The sequence below is a fragment of the Primulina eburnea genome, chromosome 13, assembly GCF_022965805.1.
Source record: "Primulina eburnea isolate SZY01 chromosome 13, ASM2296580v1, whole genome shotgun sequence".
Classification (NCBI taxonomy): domain Eukaryota; kingdom Viridiplantae; phylum Streptophyta; class Magnoliopsida; order Lamiales; family Gesneriaceae; genus Primulina; species Primulina eburnea.
This window is the reverse complement of record NC_133113.1, coordinates 2,326,667-2,345,386: the sequence shown is the minus strand read 5'-3', so window position 1 is coordinate 2,345,386 and position 18,720 is coordinate 2,326,667. Positions and strand designations below refer to the sequence as shown.

The 18,720-nt window shown below is 37.9% G+C and overlaps 1 protein-coding gene and 1 non-coding gene across 2 annotated transcripts; both read left to right on the top strand.

Annotated features, from left to right (window-relative positions):
• The first annotated feature begins 14,192 nt into the window (after window positions 1-14,192).
• LOC140809256 (protein CYSTEINE-RICH TRANSMEMBRANE MODULE 13-like) lies at window positions 14,193-15,755 on the top strand. The gene is made up of 3 exons (XM_073166814.1): window positions 14,193-14,399; window positions 14,499-14,673; window positions 15,562-15,755. Exons 1-3 carry the CDS (start codon window positions 14,348-14,350, stop codon window positions 15,605-15,607), a joined length of 273 nt encoding a protein of 90 aa, XP_073022915.1. The 5' UTR covers window positions 14,193-14,347; the 3' UTR covers window positions 15,608-15,755.
• A 2,764-nt stretch (window positions 15,756-18,519) lies between these two features.
• On the top strand, window positions 18,520-18,591 carry TRNAP-UGG (transfer RNA proline (anticodon UGG)). Its single transcript has one exon. It is a non-coding gene; the product is annotated as a tRNA-Pro (tRNA).
• The last annotated feature ends 129 nt before the right edge of the window (window positions 18,592-18,720 follow it).

The following is an 18,720-nucleotide window of genomic DNA, read 5'->3' as shown; positions in this document are numbered from 1 at the left end:
TTTTACTTGCTGACAAGTGAGGCATTCTGATACGAATCTACGAATGTCTCGCTTCATCCCTGGCCACCAATACAAAATCTGGAGGTCCTTATACATCTTGGTACCTCCCGGATGGATAGAATACGGAGATGCGTGCGCCTCTGTCAAAATATCCTCTCTGATCGAACCAACACTAGGCACCCACATTCTACCTCTGTATCTCGCAATCCCATCTGACACTGTATAAAGAACACTGCCCTTGGCCTCATCTTTCAGTCTCCATTTCTGTAACTGCTCATCTGAAGACTGACCTGCTCGGATTCGGTCTAGCAAATCAGATTTGACTGTCAGGTTAGACAGTCTAGGAGCTCTGCCCTCACGATAAATCTCTAGACCAAACTTCTGAATCTCAGATCGAAGGGGTTTCTGCACTTACAACTGAGCTACAACTGCCACCTTTCTGCTCAAGGCGTCTGCGACAACATTAGCCTTTCCCGGATGGTAGCTAATTTGGTAGTCGTAATCTTTCACGAGTTCCAACCACCGTCTCTGTCTCATATTCAGCTCTTTCTGCGTGAAGAAATATTTGAGACTCTTGTGGTCGGTGAAAATATGACATTTCTCGCCGTATAGGTAGTGTCCCCAAATTTTCAGTGCGAAGACGACGGCGGCTAACTCAAGATCGTGTGTCGGGTAGTTCTTCTCGTGCACCTTTAACTGCATGGAAGCATAAGCTATCACCCGACCTAGCTGCATCAACACTGCGCCTAATCCGAGCTTAGATGCATCGGTATAAAGCACAAACTCACCTTCTCCTGTCGGCACGGCTAGCACTGGCGCTGATATAAGAGCTTGCTTCAGAGTATCAAATCTATTCTGACATTCATCACTCCACACGAATTTAGCATTTTTCTTGGTTAGTGAAGTGAGCGGCACTGCTATGGACGAAAATCTCTTAATGAACTTACGGTAGTAACCGGCTAAACCCAGAAAACTGCGGATTTCCGATGCATTCTTTGGCTCAACCCATTCCTTAACGGCTGCTACCTTCGCTGGGTCCACCTCAATACCACTGCTAGATACTATATGCCCCAAAAATGCAACTTTCTGCAGCCAAAATTCACACTTACTGAACTTCGCAAAAAGCTTGCGACTCTGCAAGGTCTGCAAAACTGTCCTCAAATGATGGTTATGCTTCTCATGGCTCTTCGAGTATATGAGAATGTCGTCGATGAACACGATGAGACGAACTGATCAAGGTAGGGCTGGAATACTCGGTTCATGAGGTCCATGAAAATTGCTGGAGCATTCGTCAGACCGAATGGCATTACTAAGAACTCGAAATGCCCATACCTGGTCCTGAAGGCCGTCTTGTGAACATCTGCATCCTTAACCTTCAGCTGGTGATACCCTGATCGAAGATCTATCTTAGAGAAAACTGTAGCTCCCTGCAATTGATCAAACAAGTCTTCGATTCTTGGAAGTGGGTACTTATTCTTGATCGTTACCTTGTTCAGCTCTCGGTAATCGATGCACAGTCTCATGCTCCCATCCTTCTTCTTTACAAAGAGCACTGGTGCGCCCCATGGTGAGAAACTAGGGCAGATAAATCCTTTGTCGAGGAGCTCCTGAATCTGCTGCTTGAGCTCTAACATCTCAGCTGGAGCTAATCGGTACGGTGCCTTAGAGATTGGCGCTGTGCCCGGCACGAGCTCGATTGCAAACTCCACCTCTCTCTCTGGTGGAAGGCCGGTGACGTCATCAGGAAAGACGTCTGGAAATTCTTTGACTACTGGTACCTCTGATAAAGATGGAGTGGGCACGTCAGGCGCTGAGATAATACTAGCCAAGAAGGCCTGACACCCCTTAGAAATTAGCTTCCTCGCCTGCATGCACGAGATCATGCGAGGGAAACTCCTCCATCTGGCTGGTTCAAAAAGAAACTGCTCCATGCCCGGCGGTCTAACCAACACTGACCTCTTCTGAAAATCTATCAGAACTCTATTCTTAGTCAGTCAGTCCATGCCCAAGATAATATCGAATTCTGGCATCGGTAATAGGATTAAATCTGCATATACCAGGTGGCCATGTAGTTCTAGATCAATGTCTCTGATCACACTGGTAGCCAACAGTTCTTCCCCTGACAGGACTGTCACCGAAAAGTTCACGTCTAGGCCGATGGACTTGAGGTCCAAATGATTAGCAAACGTTTCTGATAAGAAGGAGTGAGTGGCTCCTGAGTCTATCAGTGCAGTTGTGGATAATCTCTTAATAAAAATGTTTCCTGAGATGCGTTAGCACAACACAACTTATATTCCCAAAATTTCTAACATGAACCTTAAGCACAATAGAACTCAATAACCTTAGGCACACAAAATATTAATAGCACGCTAATAATCCCAAGAAGAAAATTCCGCATGCAAGGCAATATAATACTGAGCTTAGGTAGAAAAGTTTACCAGTCAGTAGGGTGGTGTCTGGGTCCGCCTCCTGTGCATGCATGGCGAATACTCTGCCCTGGGTTGGTTGCTTCCACTGTGGGCACTCTTTCAGCACGTGATCTGTAGCCCCACATTTAAAACATTTCCCAGATCCCCATAGGCACTGTCCGGGATGCTGGCGGTTGCACTTCTGACACACTGGGTAAACAACGGGCCTCTGCGGCGCCCCTTGCTGCTGAACGGGACCCTTGCCCTTCGGCGGTCCCTGAAAAAGTTTCTTTCCTGGCGGCCCCTGATACGGTTTCTTAAAGTGGGGTCGCTGATTCTGCTGCTGATGGTGTGGCTGCGGTGGAGCCTGATAGGGCCTCTTGCCCTGCCTGTCCGCCTCGATATCCCGCTGGTCTTGCTCTGCAGCCAGAGCTCTAGAGACAGCAACTGCATAAGAAGTAGGGCCAGCTACCCTCACGTCACGGCGCAAGATCGGCCGCAAACCATTTAAGAAGTGCCTCAACTTCGCCTGGACATCATTAGCAATGAGGGGCACGAAGTGACATCCCCTCTCAAACTTCCTAACAAAATCTGCCACGCTACTGTCCCCCTGCCGCAACGTCATAAACTCGTTGGTGAGTCTGGTTCGTACTTCCTCAGTGAAGTACTTGGAGTAGAAAACTTCCTTGAAACCATTCCAAGGCAGCACCTGCAAGTTGACTGCCACAGATGCACTCTCCCACCATAATCTGGCGTCCTCTGTCAGAAGGAACGTGGCACATCTGACCCTATCTGCGTCGGTCAGTTCCATAAAGTCAAATATTACTTCGATGGACTTGATCCATCCTTCAGCGACCATCGGGTCAGTAGTACCCGAAAACTCCTTCGGACTCATCCTCCTAAACCTCTCATATACTGCCTCTGGTTGGGGCCTCGCCCCTGCGCCTGCTGCTGCCTGGTTTCCCACAAACTGTGCGAAGAATTGTGTCATACCAGCAAGCATCTGTGCCTGCATATCTGGTGGTGGAGGTGGTGGTGGATTGGCCCTCTCCTCATCTCGATGTTCCCTGTCCTCAACTCGGTGCTCCCTGTTCTCATCTCTTGTTTCCCGGTTAACCAAACGTCTAGGAGGCATACTGTTCCAATAATTCACCCAACACGTAAACCCAATATGCATGAATATATATCAATATTTATGATGCACGTAAATCAAACTTAAAACATGCACATACTGAAATCATAACTTGATGATTACTACATAACATATTGCAAAACTTTAAACTTACAGACTTGAGGTGTGACTTCGTGAGCTTCTTGCGACTGGCAGTAGGCGTGACCCTTTACAAGAATACCGCTCTGATACCAACTGTAACGAACCGTACTTCTCATACTTAAAATTTGCGGAAAAATTAAAAATTTTCTTAAATAAAAACATCCACACGATCGTCACCCATCATTCATAAAATATCTTTAAAATCAACCATCACAATTAAAGTTTGCTAAAAGAAAAGCTGTCTCACATCCAGAACATAAAATCAGAGTATAAATGTTTTCATGCTTAAAATCTTAAAATAACGTAGGCGGTCCTCGGGTCTAGCCTCCCACTCAGTCCAAGCCTGCCCCTTGGTCAGCACCTCCGGTCTCCTCAACATAGTCACCTGCATCGATCAAGTCTAGTGAGTCTAAAGACTCAACACGTATAAACTAGGATAACGAGTACTACATAATAAAATCGCATGCATCTTAAAAATAGAACGTACATAATTTGAAACTTGAGCTTGCATAATAACTTGAACTTGCATACATATATAGACGTGCCATAACGTGAAACTTTCATGATCATAACTGCATACTTGAGCATACTAAAACATACATGACTTCATTTTGCATAGAGGATGTTTCAAAGCAAGTGACCCATACATAATAAACGCCTGATCAGACACACCACAGTACTGGGCTGACAGGGACGTATCCACTGCCGCATACATGAGATCCCCGTTCATAATTTAACGGGCTGGTTGGTCCCCGTTCATAATTTAACGCTTCCCAACCACGATCTAACCCGTTCATAATTTAACGGGGCGGAGAGGTCCTCGGCCACGTTCACCGACTTCCAAACCCATTCATAATTTGGTCACAAGTCAATTAGCATACCTCAAAAACTTAAACATATTTTCTTTGCACGTCATACATACTTACTTGGCGTTGAGGGATTCGTTGGACTTCGATCGGGGCCGTTGCTGCACATACTGATCATGAATTGACATGCTTAACTGGCATACTTAGACGTAGGTAATCATGCTCACTTACGAGTTCATTCAATTCCTTAGGACGTTCTACAATTCCCATGACTCGACTTTGTAAATCATAGTACTAACTCATGACGTCTAACCTCAAAGCATACTAAATTATTTTTCCCCAAAAATGACGGACACGGACCCCGTACCTACATCCGTGTAGGGGTCCGTGTAGGCTCTGGAAATTGACACCGAAGGAAAGCAAAGGCACGGACCCCGTGTCAGGGTCCGGGTGAGGGTCCGTGTAGGTACTGGAAATATACACTAAGTGAAACCCAAAGGCACGGACCCCGTGCCCTCATCCGTGTAGGGGTCCGTGTAGATACTGGAAAAAGACGCCGAGAAGAAAACAACGGCACGGACCCCGTGTCAGGGTCCGGGTGCGGGTCCGTCTGGCCACTGTAAGTTGGAACATGCGTGAAGAAATCTGACACTCAAATTCTTTTCCGTAATCAACTTCAATGGCTACAAAACTACTCCTCAAGAACATTCCTAGCACCCTAAGGCATCATACCGAACCCAAGTGAACATAGACATCAACCCCGAGGGTATCAATTCACAATCATCGACACCAAAAACACGAATTTGACATCAAGGATTAATCCTACGACTCTAGAACCAACTTAGTGCCTATCGACACGAAACAAAACATCAATGACCATCCCAAACATCATAACCGAAGTACCTATACGTAGCAACAATCGCCCGTCGATCTCCAACGAAGCCTGCAACAGAAAACTTCAAGAGTACATCAATATCATAACTTTTCTGAAAACGCAGTTTGAGCAGTCCCACGAAAAACATCATAACTCACTCAATTTTCATCCAAAAATCTCGAATTTTATATCAAATCGAAGGCATCGAAAAGTTCTACAATTTTCTAGTTGAAAGATTTCTCAAAATCCCGACAGAAAAATCGCAGTTTTCATCAGAACAGTAAATTACGAGATTTCAGATCTAAAAAGTATTTCAAACGCATTGAAACCATTTTCCGCTCAAACGACGAACGTCACACATGGATTTTCACGCATTAAATAACACGACACATACTATGACAAGATCGATGCAGAAAGAACAGATTATACGTGCCTTTTGATATTAAAAATACCGTATGACGACACCGAAGCGGAGATGGAAGCGAGGTTGATCCGGGACGAACGTGGCACCGATTTCTTGCAATAAAATTCACTGAAACTAAGCTGGGAATTACAAGGAAGGGGGCGGCTGCTATGCTTATTGAAGAACCCTAGGTTTTGCTCTTTTGAAAATAATAAAAACTGAAAGATAGAGTGTGGGTGTGTGTTTAGGCGTGTGTTTTAGTGTAATTAGGAGACTAAATTTTTAGTTTAATAAAATAATTATCTCCTAAATAAAATACTAACTCTTTTCCAACTTTAAATAAAAATAAAAGGTTCAAGTGCTAGACTTTAAAAGTTTTAAAATGTTAAAACCACTAAATAACTAACTTAGACTTTAAAAATGCTAAAACACCATAAATTATTTAAAATTCCCCCAAACTCAACTTAAAATAAAATACCACATTTTTAAATTGCCAAAAATCGTCCCCAGTCTTTTCCTCTATCCCGCCTCGACTGTTCGTGTAATGCCCGGAAATTTAATCCGAGTAATCTGTAATTATGGATTTATAATTTGATATGATTACGAAAGGATTAATCGGGACACGAAATAAGAGTACACATGACTTGGGTAAGTTTCGGACAGAACTGTTGGCGTCCGAGCGGTAGAAAATGACCGCCCGAGCGCCATTGTGCAACAAGAGTATGCTCCGGGCAGAGGAGGTGGCGCCCGGGCGGTAGTTTATGACCGCCCGAGCGCCAACGCAGATGTATGCGGACAGAATCCTTCGCGCCCGGGCGGTAGATTTTAACCGCCCGAGCGCCGAGCTCGCGCCCGAGCGCCGAGCTCGCGCCCGAGCGGTAGATTTCCACCGCTCGAGCGCGAGACGTGTTGCGCGTAGATTTCGCCATTTGCCCTAATGCATGTGCGAGAGATATATATATATATATATATATATATATATATATATATATATATATATATATATATATATATATATATATATAGAAACATGCAAAGCTTTCCTCAGAAATCAGAATCGAGAGAAGAGGGTCGAGGAAAGTTGTTGAAAATCCTTACGCCTTTTCTGAGAAATCCGTCCGTCTGAATTGTAATCCGACTTCGATATCAAGTTCCTAGCAACGTAGGCTATAACTTGATGTAAGTTTTACTACGTTTTGACATGCTTTGAAATTAGGCTATTGTCAGAATTTAATAGAATTCATATATGATGTTCTTGACTTGTTAGACATCATAGAATCGAAGTCAGATTTGGAAACAGACTGATTATGAAATTGTTATGAATTTCTGGGGTATATTGATCTATACCGGACAGATTTGAATTGTGATTGGATTACGGATTGTATTGGATATGGGTTATGGATTGTAACTATTATCTGAGGATATTGTATTGACGGGGATACTGAAATTGTACCGTTATACCGTTGATTTTGAATTAAATCCAGATTGATCAGATTGTTATCAATTTGAATGGTATATTGACATGAGATTATTGATATTGTCATTGCCAGACAGACTGTGAGTTCAGGACTTCGACTGAGCCAGAAACCGACGAAAGAAAGGTATAAGTCAATGTGGTATTGGGAGATGGACTTGAGTCGGTTTAGACTTGAGTTTCCCTAAATCACATACTTTATTTTATTGCATGGATATTTGCATTAAATTGACTTATGTACTTGTTCTCTTGATATTAGATAACAGGTATTAGACAAGTTATCTTGTGACAGAAGTGCCGGATAGTGGTGGTATCGCCACGGCACATTGCACGATGTCTCAAGATAGGATATTAGCGATAGAGCTACAGTCCATGACGGTTAGGTCAGGACACCGGGTGTTTGGTTATATCGAGTAACAGGGAATGGGAATTCGTCTATTACGGAAGTCGATATAGGAACACCGGATAGGGTTATATCGAGTAATAGAATTACGGTTCCTCCTATTACGGAATTCGATATAGGAATACCACATCTGGAAACCGGGATCCCTAGACTAGGATTGAGTCTAGTCTTAAAATGACGTAGCTACTAGTATTGTCGACAGCTTGATTTGATATTGTTTATGTTTCGAATTATGATACATATTCATGTTACCTGATTACATGCTTTATATTTGATTATATGATCGCATGTTTCATTGATTTATACTGGGATTTATTCTCACCGGAGTTATCCGTCTGTTGTCTTGTTTGTATGTGTACTTGACAACAGGTGGGACAGGATCAGGGTCCAGGAGATGAGAGAGATCATGATTATAGTGGAGGCTCCGGACTTGGACTAGAGATAGGGTTGGACTCTTGACATTAGTTGTTTAAACCTTAGTTTAATTTGAATGTATGCAGTACAGGACTTGGATTGTATTTTATATACTGAGATGTGTATATGCTTGTATGTCACTACGTTCCGCATTTAAAAAAAAAAAATTAGACCCTGTTTATAATTGATTAATTAGTCCCAATGATGATTAAGAACTTGATTAGCGTCCGGGTCCCCACAGTTCGCCTGAAACATGAAACTCAAAAGACATTTTAACGTGCATTACATAAACGTAATTAATTTAAAATAATGCATTTAAATAAATTATGCATGACTAAACTCTTTTAAAATTAAGTAAATGCTTTAATAATTAATTTCATGCATGGGTTATACATGTACTGAATTTGGGCACTACAAAAATATTTTTACTTAAAATAGCTTTTCATGAACATGCATAAACTTAAACATTTTCCTTTTCTCGTATCATATCATATTTCCTTTCAGCATATCATATTTTCTTTCATCATATACGTATAAGTTTTCTTTTTATTGAACTCAGATCGTTAATTGTGACTTTTGTATCAGCTGAAGGTCGATAGATCCATCTACGTGTAACCACAGTACTGGGCGACGGGGACATCAGCGAGACTCTCACCTGTCAAATGAGTCTTGGCCTTACATATCATCGTATCATCATAATCATCGTATTAGTCACAATCACTTCACCTCCTTCAACTTTTCATATTTTCATCACTTATAAAAATTCATGCAGATATAAATCATTTTTCTTTTAAACCAAGTATGCAACATATTTTTAGCAGTAACGTGACTCATGTGACCCTTACACGCTGGAAAATCGTCCCTCCAAGTTACCCTACCATGGCAGCCTCTTTGTGCAATAATATCATAGGTTTTGGATCACAAAAACTTGAGTTATTGACATTTCATGGCATAAAAACGAAAATAAATACAAGGTAAACATATTTTTCATGCAATCATACTTCGAACATATAATATGGTGTGATGGATGAGAAAAAGGAGATTAAGGCGTGCCTTTTCATATTTTACGCACAAAAAACAAGTTGAGATACGGAGAACGTTGACGAATGGATCGGACCTTGCTGAATTTTTCACTTCAAAGCGTGACCTTCCCTTCAATAATATGTGTGTGTGTGTGCTTGATTTCTGCTAGGAGAATTCTTGCATGTGTTGTGTCTAGTGTGCGTGCGTTTAAGGGTTTTGGAGTAGGGTTTAGGGCTTTTTATTTGTTAATTAAATCATGTGTACAAGCTTAGGCCCATTAAGCACATTAGTGAATATTTAAAATATTTTGTTTTGGGAAGTTCGTGAAAATATTAGCCGAGTTCTTGAAAAGTTCATATTTTAGTCGAAAAGCGAACACTAGTTGAAAATACGACTCGACGCTTAAAATCACTTCAAAACACCCCAAATTCGAAATTTCCATTTAAATACACCACACATTAAATAATTAAAAATAATTGTTTAATAAAAATATTTTCCCTTATATAATATCTGGTCTCCATTCATCGACTGTATCTTGAATAAGCTTTAAAACACAGTTTTATGCATTCATGTAGAAAAGTGCGTTTCAAACATGCAAACATGCACACCATATTTAATTCATGCCTTCTTAGTCATTTTTTATTTTCCCTAGATTTCCATGCAGTTGGATTATGTTATTGTGTTTTGGACCTTACAATTCCTCTCCCCTTAAATGAAATTTCGTTCTCGATATTAAAACTCACCGAATAACTCCGGGTAGCGACTCCTCATGTCCCCCTCGGTTTCCCAAGCAGCTTCTTCCTCTGAATGATTTAGCCAATTGACTTTGACCATTTGAATAACTTTGTTTCGGAGTCTTCTTTCTTGCCTATCCAGAATTTGTATATGTCTTTCCTTGTATGACATGTTTGGAGTCAACTGCAGGGGTTCGTGATTTTGTACATGTGAAGGGTTCAACGTGTACTTTCGCAGCATCGAGATATGAAACACATTGTGTACTCCAGCTAGCTTTGATGGCAACGTCACTCTATAGTCTAATGTTCCAATCTTTTCCAAAATCTCAAATGGTCCTATGAACCTCGGACTAAGTTTGCATTTCTTGCTAAATCTCATAAAACCCTTCATATGTGATATTTTTACAAATACGTGGTTGCCTATGGCAAACTCTAGCTCTTTTCGTCTCTTGTCAGCGCAGCTCTTTTGTCGGCTTTGTGCAGTCTTTATCATATCTTGGATTTTGACTACTAGCTATGTTGTTTGCTTGATCAAGTCCAGACCAAATATCGGTGATCTACACTTCCTTCCATAAAGTGCCTCATAGGGAGCCATTCCTATTGGCGATTGGTAGCTATTGTAATAGGTGAACTCTACTAGAGGTAACTTCAATTCCCAACTTCCTTGAAAATCGATCATACAAGCTCGAAGTAGATCTTCCAAAATTTGAATCACTCTTTCAGACTGACCATCAGTTTGAGTATAGATGTTGTACTGAATAACAACTTGTTCCCCATCACTGCATGTAGACTCTTCCAAAAATATGATGTGAACCTCGGATCTCGGTCAGAAACAATGGACACTGGAATTACATGCAGTCGGACTATCTCTCGAATATACAGCTCTGCATATTGTGTCGTGGTAAAGGTCGTCTTAATAGGTAAAAAATGCGCTAACTTCGTAAGACGGTCAACTATCACCCAAATGACATTGAACCCCTTGATAGTCCTTGGCAATCCTACAACAAAATTCATGGTAATATTTTCATATTTCCACTCCAAAATATGAAGTGGTTTAAGCTTTTCGGGTGGCCTCTGATGCTCAGCCTTAACTTGGTGGCATGTCAAACACTTGGACAGAAACGCAAGATGTCTCGTTTCATGCCCGGCCACCAACACAACAACTGTAGATTCTTGTACATTTTTGTGCTTCCAGAATGGATGGAGTACGGCGTATTGTGAGCTTCCTTCATATAACCTCTAGTAGTGAATCGTCACTAGGAACTTATAACCAATCTCGATATCGAACTATGTCATCGTCCTCAGAATACAGCTTCCGACCCTTAGCTTCATCTCTCAGTCTCCATTTTTGTAATTTCTCATCAGAAAATTGACCTTCTTGAAATCTATCCTTCAGAGTCTACTGAACTATCATAGTAGCAAGATTGGGGGCCTCACCCCTAGCATATACTGCAAGCTCGAATCGTTGAATCTCGGACTGCACTGGTCTTTGAAGTGATAAATGAGTAATGACTGTTGTCTTTCGACTCAGTGCTTCCGCTGCTACATTAGCTTTTCCCAGATGGTAGGTAATATCACAGTCATAGTCCTTTACCAATTCTAATCATCTTCGTTGCCTCATATTCAACTCTTTTCGGGTGAAGAATTACTTTAAAATTTTATGGTGAGTGAAAATCTTGCACTTCTCCCCATATAAGTAATGTCTTCAAATATTCAATGCAAACACTACTGTTGCAAGCTCTAGATCGTGTGTCGGGTAATTTTTCTCATGAACTTTCAACTGTCTAAACGCATAAACTATAACTCGGTCATTTTGCATCAGAACTACGCCCAACCCAAGTTTCGAAGCGTCTGTATAAAGAATATACTCTCTTGCCCCTATGGCATCGATACTGGCGCTGATATCAAAGCTTGCTTCAACTTGTCAAAACCTTATTGGCATTTGGGTCCGGGTCCCCATATAAACTTTGCATTTTTCTTTGTCAAGCCGGTCAATGGTACCGCAATAGAAGAAAATCCTTGTATGAACTTTCGGTAATAGCCAGTTAGTCCCAAGAAACTATAGATCTCGGTTACGCTCTTTGGTACCGACCGCACTCTAACTGCCTCGACTATGCTTGGATCAACTTCAACTCCATTTCTAGAAATAATGTAGTCTAAGAACGCCATTCTCTCTAGCCAAAACCCGTACTTGCTGAACTTGGCGAATAACTTTCGATCTTGCAATATTTTTAACGTCGTTCTCAAGTGCTGACCATGCTCCTCTCGGCTCTTCAAATAAATCAGAATGTCATCAATGAATACTATGATAAATTGATCAAGATACGACTGAAATACGCGATTTAAGTATTTAAATAAAATCATGCAGTTTAGGTGTACATTTAAATTCTATTGTGTTACATCCTGCCATTATGCTACTAAGGGTATCCGCATTCGTTATTGTTATAACACTCATCACATTATCAAAAATGGTAGGATCCACATGCCACATACAAATTATATTAACATATCTATTCTCCACATTCATTTTAAATAACAGTACAACATATAAAAATAAATAACACTTGCATAAAAATAAAAAAATATATATATATAAATTAAACTTAAGAGAAGATGCAAAACTTATTGTGTGAAAAGCTAAAAAAATTAAAAATAAATAAATAAATAAGAAGAATGGGTCGAGCTCTTCATTGTGTGAAGAGCTCGACTCAGCTCCTCGACCCACCTGGGTTGAGCTCTGGACACTTGGGTCGAGCTCGACCTAGGTCTGAAGAGTGGGTCGAGCTCGACCCAAACAGTACATTTTAATTTATTTTAAAATCCGATTTTTTTTTTTAAAAAAATGATAAATTTAAATTTAAAACAATACATTAAAAAAAAGAGACATCATCACGTGTGTTAAGCCACCATTGTTAACAATTCTCACGCCCTATCCAGCGCATGAATGTACGCACGTTAAATAATGTGTGTGGAGTGTACAGACATACACTAATATGAGATTATGACTACTTTTTGTTTTCCGGAATTGAACTCGTTCATTTAAATGAACGAAAGTGGGGTAAATGCTGGCATGTGATTGTTTGAACAAACATCTGTATTGGTTTGAACTTCACTTGAGTATTTAAACACTCTATTTTGAACATGAAGATGCTCTAATAGTTTATTTCTGTGTGATAATGGTAATAGTAATATAATGATGTTGATCATACTAATCAACCTTAGCTTTAAAAAAAATTCAAACATGTCTAACATAATATGCATAGCCATTAATGAATTTCAATGTACTCTATTTAAATGACGAAAATTCCATGCTGTGGTAATATGGATTTGGGGAAGGAAAAATAAGAGCTAGTTATTTGCTGCCTAGCTACAAGCCTAGAAAGCCAACAAGTTTCATATTTGACTAATCTCTTCTTCCATTTCTTTTTCTTCTTTTGCCCTTTTGTGAAGTCAAATTTGACTTGTCAATTAACGTTCCAAGAAGTTTCAAATATCGGCCGCCTCCAAGAAAAGGTCGAAAATGTTGGAAAACGAGAATTAAGGTATGTACTATTGAAGAACACAAAAATTTTCGTGTGACAATTTCGCAGATTAATTTACTGACATGAATCTTCTATTTGGGTCACTCATACTTTTTTTTTACTTCTCATATCAAAATTATTACTTATTATTTTAAATATTGACAAAGTTTGCTCGTCTCACGGATAAAAAGATATATAGATATATGATATCGTTTCACAAAAAATCTAGTAATAGACAAAATATTATTCGAGGCTTGTACAAGATGATGTTATTATATAAATGTAATTTTTTGTTTGATGCAATTGAATTTGAAACTTGGTGTAATACAATTATTGAGTATGTCTTTTGTGAGACAGTCTCACGAATCTTTATCTGTGAGATCAGTTAACCCTACCGATATTCACAATAAAAAATAATACTCTTAACATAAAAAGTAATATTTTTTCATGAATGACTTAAATAAAATATTCGTCTCGCAAAATACGACTTATGATATCGTCTCATACAAATTGTTATCATATTATTTATGTATAAATGCATCATCATGTGTACCTGGGAAAGATGACTGGATTTTGCAAATTCTTAGTTGGAATTAAAGTAAATACACTACGCGTAGGGTGTGTTTGATTGAGTGGATTAAATAAGGATAGATTAATAGTTAAATATTTATCGTTAAAATTTTAAGATGTTTTAATAATCATTTTGACCTGGTTTAAGATCCAATTTTATTAATCAAATAGTTATCCATAAAATTGGATCTTAAACAGGTCAAAATAATTATTAAAATAACTTAAAATTTTAACGATAAATATTTGACTATTAATCTATCCTTATTTAATCCACTCAACCAAAAGTGTACGGGACCCACTCCAACCTTCATTATACAAAACAAAATAGTTCCCACAAGCCCTTCAATACGTCTCTCTATTAATTCTCTCTGCTCTCACTTTCGAACCCCGCTGAGCCCGAGGAAGGAGCAATCCTTTGACGGAGGGAGAAATTAAGCCGAGGTCATGAGTTACTACAACCAGAATCAACCCCCGGTCGGTGTTCCTCCCCCACAAGGTTAGGGAAAAGATGATCCGTTCTTCGATTTTTCTGTCTTTTTCCTGTTGGATGGAAGAATTTTTACTTGATTTTCTTAAGGGGGTTTTTTATTTACAGGATATCCGCCGGAGGGGTATCCGAAGGATGCGTATCCGCCGGCGGGTTACCCTCCGCAAGGCTATCCACCCCAGCAGGGCTACCCGCCCCAGGGGTATCCGCCACAGTACGCACCTCAGTACGGTGCGCCTCCTCCTCAGAAGCAATCCGGCAGTGCCGGGTTCATGGAAGGATGGTACGTAAACGGATCCGATCGTGTCAATTTTGTTTAGATTTTCTTAATTTAATTTTTTTGTTAGCGTTCAATTGACTGGCGGATTTGCCTTGTGTTCAGATCTGGGTGATTTTTTTTTTAGGTTATTTTCTATAGTTTTTTGGGTTTTTCGATGATTTGACCACCGCGTCTCTTCCAGGCTGTCAAAGGCTCCGATGACAATAGGCTCGCTTTTTCAGGGATTATAATATATAAATTATTATAATTGGATATGTGGATATCATATTGCCCTATTTTTTAATTTATGATTTGCTGAGTCTATCTATTATTCTAAAAAAAATTATAAAATTAAATTTTAGTTCATACGATTTACAGTTTGAAATCCAATCTCCAAATTTTAACTACAAATATTTATATGAGGATTAATTAAATATATTACTTTGGTGAAATATATTTTTCATGCATAACTTTCTTTGATTTTTTTCGAGTGAGTCTCATGCGAGACCGTGGATCCGAGTAAATTCTATCGATATTCACAATAAAAAGTAATACTCTTAACATAAAAAATAATACTTTTTCATGGATGATACAAATAAGTTATTCATCTCACAAATACGACCCAGTCTCACACAAGTATTTGGTTTTTTTTTTATATAGTACTATGCATAGGATAATGTTTAGAACTTAGTAGGATAATGTTGGTGAAATGAGAAGTTTGTGTATCGAAATTTTTGGAAAATAAAGGTTAAATATCTTGATTTCCTCACTTTTTTTAGGAGCATACTCACAAAATTAATGGTTTTGGTAATTCCACGCGAGTCTGGACTTCTGTTCATTTTTCGTCATAATAATATATCTGTGTTTGCGACGCTATGGAAATGTGAATAAATTGAATTATTATTGGTGCAGTTTGGCTGCTCTGTGCTGCTGTTGTCTGCTGGACGCGTGCTTCTGATGAAGAAAAGAAGGAACATTGGAAAATGGATATCTCTTCCCCATTAATCTTTCATTTAAGGGTTGCTAATGCTTGTCATTTGTGTCTGAGATTGCCCTTTGAAAATAATATTGGACTGGTTTCTTGAAATTCCACTCTCCTTTTATTATGCATTTTTTTGCTAAATTTCTTCACTGGTTTTGGCTTTTGAGTATATAGTACATCAGCTCAATGTGTTTTCATGCTATTTATCTCTCCATACACTCCTCCAAGTTCAATTTTGCAAAACAGAAATGAGGACAAAAATAAATTTTACAGGTTACAAGGAACTTATTGAAAACTGGATCGAAAGAAAAATATTGTAGTAGTTTTTTTGTGAAATGGTTTCACGAATCTTTATTTGTGAAATGAGTCAATTTTATCGATATTCACAATAAAAAGTAATACTCTTAGAATAAAAAATAATACATTTTTATGGATGACTTAAATAAGATATATGTCTCACAAAATAATATTCGTGAGATCGTCTCACAAGTTTTTGTCAAAATATTGTATCATCAGGAATAATTTCATAATTTCTATCAAACTACAATGTATTTGAGAGCATTGATTTAAAATCTATGGTTTGGATAGCTTAATCCAAATACAGGTTTCAATTCATTTGACTTGTTTGGATATGTTAAATTCAAATTATGTTGAAAGTCAAAAGCGATTTTCAATAATAATGTTGATATATTTCAAATGTGTTAGTCTAGGATGACGTTCAAAATACGTTCTTTTAATTTTATCTCTCTTTTAACTTACAAAATTTTCCATTATTTTGTTACTTTGATTGCTCACTACTCATTAGTTTCCAGAGGAATTTGAAGTTCGGGTGGGTAATATAGATGTTGCCTCTACGGGTACTGCCCTTAACCATTTATTAGCTGCCAAGTGGCAATTAATTTCAAGCTTTTTAAATAAATAAAAATTTATCAAAACTCATATGTTATCTCAAAAAGCCGGTTCACTAACCGGCTTTTCGTCATAATTATTTTGCCTTATTTTATTTTCTTGTTATTTATATATTAATATTAACAAAAAAAAAGATTGGGAAAAAAACTTAAAAATAAAGGTGGAAAAAGGAGTCTCGAATTTGACGAGTTCTCATTTTTAAAAAGTGAACCATGGTTAGTGAACCGTTTTTTGAGATAACACTTAAGTTTTCATAAATTTTTATTTATTTAAAAAGTTTGAAATTAAGTGCCACTTGGCAGCTAATAAATGGGTAAGGGCAGTGCCCTTAGAGGCAGCATCGACGAAGCCGTTGGAGTGGATATGGAATGGGTGGCTTCAATTTTAATTTCTTTCGAATAAAATTTGGAATTTATAAAATTATAATGGGACATGCATTGTGACGGGGAATATTCCAAAGAATTGGGCATATGTTCCACGAAAAATTTGTGATTATTACAAATTTTAAGTTAAATTTATAATATATAAATCAATAATAGTTAAATCCTTAATTTCACAAAATAAAACAAACATAATGTGGACGAGTAACCCTTGCATGAAAGCCCCAAGAATTTTCACATGGCAAGTTGCGAGTTTTCACGTGAACTCAATGTCTGTTTGTTTTTTTTTTTTTTGGGTACACAATTGACTTTTTTTCTTTTCTTTTGTTCATAAAAAAAATAGTATTACTACCACCAGTTGATGTGATATTCGCAATTATTTCTATACTACATTGAATATTAATTAATTAATTAGTTAATATCCTCAAAATGAATGTAGAAAATATTTCAATAAAAAAATCTCTTTTACGTAAAATTTCGGTTAAATCGAATTAATCGATCGAACATAGCCAATTTAGAAATTCAGTTTGGTTATTTCGGAAATTTTATTTTTAAATTAAAAAAAATTGATTATATCGATTACTTCGGTTCGGTTAAGGTTTTCAAAATTTTGAAATCGATTAACCGAATTAACCGATATAATAAATGCTATTATTTAATAAATTTTTATTATTTATCAATTTTTATATAAATTTAAATTTTTAATTTTAAAATCAACCTTAATTCTAATCTAATTCTAAACACCTTGATTTTCTCGTTCTCACTTCTCTATTATCCACTATTGACTTCATCCGCCGCCCACCCATCTTTAGTCATCGGTCGATATGATGTCCGTCCATGTTATGTTATTTTATAAAAAAAAAACATGTATTAATTGTATTCAAACAAAACTTATAAATTTGTGATGTGTGTGATTTTATATTTTTATGAATTTTTCTAGATTGTATTGTTCAAGAAAAAATTACATACATAATTAAAATTAAATTAAAAATTTTTTGTAAAGTTAATCGGTTAATTCGGTCGGTAATTCGGTTCGGTTTTCATCGATTATGAAAATTAATTCGGTTGGTTCAGTTATGGATAAATATTTCGTTTCGGTTTGGTTATGACATATTCGATTTGGTCGGTAACAGAACCGATCGAATGCTCACCCCTAATTGAATGGCCTCTGCATCGGCTTACATGTTGCTTCTCTCATTAGCTTACAATGCTGAATAGTTTAACATCAGTCTATGATACTGAAGAGGCTTTATATATGTGTGTGTGTGTGTGTGCGCGCGTGCGCGCGTGCACACATAAATGATTGATAGCTTTATCAATTAATGTGTTCCAATAGATTCGATTATCTTCGAGATCTTTAATACTCCGATTAGATCTATGATATCGAGAAAATTTATTTTTGACATTTTTCCGGTTAATCGTAGTGAGTTTTTATCTTTATTGAGTACTGTTATAATTATGAGTAAGATAATTTTTATTAAGTCCAATTTTTAAGAAATATAATCTAGCATTGTGTGTGAATAAAACCTGACGGAGAAAGTTTTGTAAAATAACTTTATAAAAGAAATATATGTATTCAGGCTTTTCCTCAGTAGAAAAGGGCATTTGGTCTAGTGGTATGATTCTCGCTTTGGGTGCGAGAGGTCCCGAGTTCGATTCTCGGAATGCCCCGATTTTGTTGGTTTTCTTAAATCAGACAAAAAATTTAAAATCGAACAGTTAGTACCATTTATCAGTCCAAACATTGTAATTTTCTTACATAATTTGTAAATCTATATATATAAAAACAGAGTTTTTGCC